Source organism: Montipora foliosa, chromosome 6 (assembly GCF_036669935.1).
Source record: "Montipora foliosa isolate CH-2021 chromosome 6, ASM3666993v2, whole genome shotgun sequence".
In the NCBI taxonomy this organism is placed as follows: domain Eukaryota; kingdom Metazoa; phylum Cnidaria; class Anthozoa; order Scleractinia; family Acroporidae; genus Montipora; species Montipora foliosa.
The window spans coordinates 19,164,743-19,170,742 of record NC_090874.1 but is presented as its reverse complement, the minus strand read 5'-3'; the positions used below and the strand labels follow the sequence as shown (position 1 = coordinate 19,170,742).

Here is a 6,000-nt window from a genome sequence, read left to right as displayed (position 1 = left end):
AAGATTGACAAGAAATGTGCGAATTCAACACAAAGATAACAATCGCTCAACTCTTGAGGTTGACCATTGTTTCTGCTAAGTCAAAATTTTACTCTCCTAGGAGAGGTTATTTATCCAGGTAATTCTATCGTTTTGGAAATAGCAGCTGCTTTATTATTCATCAGCGTTACAAATTCTTTCCGATTTTGGGGCTCATTTTGTTGAAATTCAAGCACGCTTCCAACAGACCTGTTTACGTTTGTGGGTTATGTACGCGCTGCGGGCCTATTGTCAGCACGGACTTACACTCTTACACTTTTACGCTCTTACAACCCGGTGACATAGTGTGTAGTGCACTTATAGTGCACTACCACAAAAAGTGGCAGGGATGGGAAAAACTGAGAAGATTAAAATGGAATACAATAGGGGTTTCTAAAAACTGTTCAGCCTAACAGTTTTACAAAGTTTATATGTTATGTTTCTAATTTCAATTATGTGTGCTCGACAGAAGGTTTTTGTCACGAAGCTTTGATTTGTGAAGAAGTTTCTGGGTTAGCGTCAAATTGCATAGCAAGAGCGAGTAAAACTACTCTGCTATGGCACAGCCCCTTTAAGTTGTTTCATCTACTACGATATCTTTCCCTCAGAAAATGGTCTCAAATCCGCAGTTCAAAGTTACGACTTATATTCTCTCCATTACACTTATTGTTTATTATTTGAAATTGAATATAACTTTACTCTGCTTTCTGTCATGCAATTGTGCTAAATTATCTATCGTCCTTTCTAGTAAAAAGGGATTACGTACGACACGCTGTTTGGGGATAACGCAGTGGTGAGAGCACTCGCCTCCCACCAATGTGACCCGGGCTCGATTCCCAGACTCGGCGTCATATGTGGGTTGAGTTTGTTGGTTCTCTACTCTTCACCGAGAGGTTTTTCTCCGGGTACTCGGGTACCCCCTCTCCTAAAAAAAACCATAATTTGACTTGATTTGCGTTCATTCTTAATTTCAGTTTAGTGTCCCCAATTAGTGCTCCAGCGCTAGAACGACCAGACACTCAAATAAAATTCCTTTCCTTTTTTTTTCACAATGGTATCCTTAAATTTTGTTTTTGTTGTTGCCGTTGGAGGAGACCTTTTTGCACTTTAGGCCTTCAACTTTGTATTTTAAAATGACGTTTCTTATAAACTCTGTAAGGAGAATAGATTTGTCAGACAATTTACTCCCTAGCACTTACAAAACTTTTGAAGCATGATCGCTTCAGTTTTGCATATATGCGCTTCGTGCTTGTTCGTTTTTCCCCGTCTACGTTTCCTACCAGTCGGTTAATGACGATTCAACAGGAAAAAGAGGTCTAAAGATAGGCTGCACGTAGCCTCTTTTTCCTACAAGGAATGACTCACCTCTATGTATTTTGGAGAGATTTTGTTGACCGAGTATTCTGTTCCATACCACTCCTCCTTAAGATCGGTTTTGCCCTCAAAAACCTTGCCACTCACTGTTATTCTGTTAAGGACACAGAAATAGATATATAAAGGATATCACATGACAGTGCAGGGAGATATGTAAAAATTTAAACTTAGAGTGCTGATGGGATGTGCTCACTCGAACGACTGAGATATCCATATCAACACGAGTTTACACAATAATCGCAAAGATAACGGCACAAAGTTTCCGGTGTCGTGATCTGTACTCTTCTCTGACGAAGGGCCAGCGCCCGAAACGTCAGCCACATATCTCAATTTCAGTGGTTCACTTACCTGGGATTACCTGGGATTTTTCTTTTTCCGAATATGCGATATTTTTGTCACGCTACTCAGTACTTTTAGACTATTTTTATCTTTCACAGGTAAGGATATTAGAGAGCTTTAGATTCTAGGACGAGAACGATTACGAGTACGAGATTTTCTCATAGAACAACAGTGAGCGCGCGCAAACCAGCATCATTTTGGCGGGAAAAAAGTGATACCGTCGTCATTTTAGCACGAGGTTTTGCAGAAATGTTGTCGTGTCAAAAGAAGTCACCAACACGGTTGCAGTTTTGGCATTTTTCAATCTGGAAAAGGCTCAGTTACCAGTAATAAGAATAACTGAACTGCTAACAAAGAGTAAGATTAATGGCACGAGTTATAAATTTTCTAAGTATTTTCGCTAAAAACGGACAGTCAAAACTCGTACTCGTTCTCGTCCTCGTCCTAGAATCTAAAGGTCCCTATTGATGTCGTTATGGTTACGGACACGTCAGCCTACCTATAATAATAGGGAGCTTAAGCACGCGCGTTTTTGAGAGGCGGACGGCAACCGGAAGAGAACATTTCGCGTGTTAGACAGCGGTGTCTCCCAGATTTTTATACTTATCATCTCTAATGGAGAAAAGATACTTAGAAATATAAATGTGGTTGTGTAAAGACAAGTTAAAAGAGAAAACAGCTCACTTCCGATTGCCTTCCGCGTCTCAAAAACGCGCGAGCTTAAGCTCCCTATTGGTGCATCCTATTCACGCGCAAAGTCGTGCGGCCTCAGCAAGAGGAAATGCAAAAAGAAATAAGTGAAATCACGAGTCAAACAGGGGGTGGGGGGAGGGAAGGCAAAAGCAATTGAAGCCTGAAGACTCCTGCACACTTGACCCCATTCGATCCCCTAGCCGATCCCCTAGCTATGTGCAAGAAAGAAAAAAACCGTTTCTTCTTTAAAATCTCTCCTCGGCGAGTGGAAAGCACCCGCAGCTTGCTGTTAGTAGCAAGTTAGAAACAATTCCACCCTGAAGACCCCCTTCACACTTGGACCCATTCCCCAGCTGTTTGAGGGAACATAAACATTTCCACTATCGTTCCTCGGCTAGTGGAAAAAAAGCACTTCTTGATTCTTGATATAAGTAGCAAGACAGAAACAATTTCGCTATGAATGTCTTACCTTACTTTTGATGGTACTAGATGGGAAAGGATCATCTTAATCAAGTCGGGCTTAAAATGCTTCATCAAAAATTGGCCTTGGATAACATCTTCTATTCCAAACTCCTACAGACGCACAAAAAGACTATCAATTATCAATGATTTGCAAAAGCCTAAACGAAAAAGAGCACAAAATGAAAAAGGTTTAATTCGATACAATTAAGTTGGAATTTTTACTTGTCTACAAAGCTAGAAGTGAGATGAACGCTCATAAGAAAATGACAAAAAGCTACATCATAATAAGAGTGTCCTCGACCCAACACCACAAAATAATGGCCCAGAAATGCAATGTGTATAGGGTCAAATTATATATTATATTAAAGCTAACAGATTGAATTATTTGAATAAAGTTTTAGTTTTTTGGTATTTAATATTGCCTTTTCGTTTTGAGGCCTCAAACTCAGAAAAACCGAGTCTGCTGCAGAAGCTCCTGCCTCTTCACTTTATTGCGAAAATAACCGTCGTACTTTGTTGCATCTTAATCACAGATGAATGAACTCCAATACCGTGTGAGGAATTGAAAGAAATGTCACGCACGCATTTTTTCTGGAAAATACATACTTCACAGCCCACCGATTCAAGATTTGAAAAAACAAAAAAATTTGAGCGAGACGCCCAAATTTACCTTTACCGAGACCTTAAGGTGATTCGCTGGTTTTGCATTGCGCAACCCTACTGCGCATAACTTCTCGCGTCACTGGCACGCGCATGATAAAATGGCGGATTTTCATTGATGCCATGCTTCAACCGTCAAAGAATGGCTAGTAGGGACTTTAAGATCTACGACGCCGACGTCAATGAAAACGTCACTTAAATTTATAACTTTTCAATAGTCTATCGTCAGTTCTTCGCGATTATTCGTCTCGTTCACGTCATATAATGTGGACGAAGTATCATAAAAATTAATTGGTACGAGCGGTACGAGCGGCGAGATTCACATTTGCACGCCCGCGTTGTCGTCAAAACCTCAAATTTAGTGATTTCACGCCGTTGTTGAGGAGAGTAGCGCACGAATTTGAGCTAAAATGCGTGTCGCACGTGCAGCACGATTATTTTTTCCTCTTTTAACCAATGATATTGTTGTTTCGTGGCGTTCTCGTTGACGACCACGACGTAGATCTTAAATTAGGGAGCTTAAGCATGCGCGTTTTTGAAACGCGGACGGCAACCGGAAAAGAACATTTCGTGAGCCAGGACAATGGTGTCTCCCAGATATTTATACTAATCACCTCTAATGGAGTAAAGATACTTAGTAATGTAAATGTGGCTGCGAGAAGACGAGTTAGAAGGGAAAACAGCTCACATCCGGTTAACGTCCGCGTCTCAAAACCGCGCTTGCTTAAGCTCCCTAGTCCCTTCTCCAGAACGAGTACCGTGAGCCCCATTTTTTATTTCATATTATTTTTTGTTGAGAACGCTGTCTTCATGGGGTAGTAAAAAAATCAGCAAAAATCTATGGCCAGTGTTTTTTTTTTTGGCAATTTCATAAAATTGTAGGGAAGGAGCCACTACGAGTTGAACAACTCACAATTAAGTTAAATTCATTTTGGAGTGTTAAGTAATCACAAAGGCATTCAAATACATTTTTCAGGTACATACGTGAATTAACTAGAGAGTGACACCAGGCTCTGTGTTATACCATGGATTACAAATAATTTTATAAAATCGAGCTAAACTTGTCAAACATTAGGGATGCGCTGCATAATAATAAATAAAGTTCCTTAGATGGTTTTCAATCACGTGAAGAGACGGTCATGTTGGTGTACAAAACAATATCAAATTATGGCTCATATTTTGCATTATCATAGAGTCAAATTCCCAAAAGACTTTTTCCTTTATTGTTCTGTACACCAACATGGCCGCTGTGACGTCACGTGAAAATCATCTATTGTCAAAGTGGCTGAAATAGCCGTATTCTTCAGCGTCGTACCACGGAAGCGAGCACGGTGACCCCTCTTTTTAATTACATTTTTATCATCTCCTTGACATGCTTCAACAGTGTGCAAAGTTTCATGGGAAATCTATGGCAAGTTCTGTTTATAGGGAATCACCTTAACCTGCTTACGAATACCCTTAACCTGCAACAATACCCCAATACTATATTCACCCATATTGATAATGTCATGACGACGACTTCTGTTAGGTTGTCAAAAACAAAAAAAGTCGTTTCTCGGATAATACAAAAAGTTCAACTGACTTTTCAAGCATCGGCCCTTCCTTAGACCACAAGATTACCTCACAAATCTTTCTTACGGTGGTTAGTTACTGCGATTTTCATAACTCTGCGGAATCTCATCTTCAACCACCAACGGTCAAAAAATGCGTTTTGGCTTCCGTCAATCAAACTTCCAACGCCAAGCCAAGAGTTGAGCCGAGACCTTAGAGGCCAAAATCAACTGATACGTGACACAACCTACTGATCAGCATCTTTGGGTCCCTCAGTACATTCGTACGTTCGAACTCGACGCCGATGGAAAGCCGATGGAAAGTGTACGAATCTTTTTTACTGAAAAACCTCTACAGAGATATCATAATGGTATTTGAGCTGTGAACCTTTCCGGAGGCGGAGTCGACCGTCTGCAAATTCGATTGATGGAAGCCAAAACGCAGTTTGGCACCTAGCGCTTGAAATTGAGATTCCGCAGAATTATGAAATTCGAAGTAACTCTTATCAATTCGTTTAATTAAACCAAATTTTCATGTTTCTCTCCTCATCGATGCACACCACAGTGCGTCTCTTTAGAAACTGGCCCTTTCATAAATCTCTAGCACACAGATGATCAAACTACATTAAACAATGGAACACTTTGCGATGTCCATCAATTGAAAGTGACCGTGCATCTCATTTCATCAAATCCCAGACAAAAGTGGCCCAGCACCTATGCTAACACCCCTCCTGGGTCCTTCGCATTATTACATTTCTTTGGAATGACAAATCATAACCTTGAACGTGCCATTAAAAACCTGAAGACCAACTGCACACTTTAACCTGTCGCCCCAGCGTCATTCTTTGTTTCTCAGCCAGTGGAAAACACGCACTTCTTGCTGCTAGTAGCGTGCATCATTACG

The 6,000-nt window shown here is 40.6% G+C and overlaps 1 protein-coding gene across 1 annotated transcript in view; it reads right to left on the bottom strand.

The window, feature by feature from the left end:
• The window catches only part of LOC138006904 (insulin-degrading enzyme-like), a 56,290-nt gene that overhangs the window by 27,038 nt on the left and 23,252 nt on the right, over positions 1-6,000 (bottom strand). Inside the window, exons 14-15 of the mRNA XM_068853532.1 lie at positions 2,894-2,997; positions 1,384-1,486 (exon numbers count right to left, since the gene is read on the bottom strand). Of these exons, the coding sequence (XP_068709633.1) occupies positions 1,384-1,486; positions 2,894-2,997 (207 nt within the window). The remainder of the gene's footprint in view (positions 1-1,383; positions 1,487-2,893; positions 2,998-6,000) is intronic.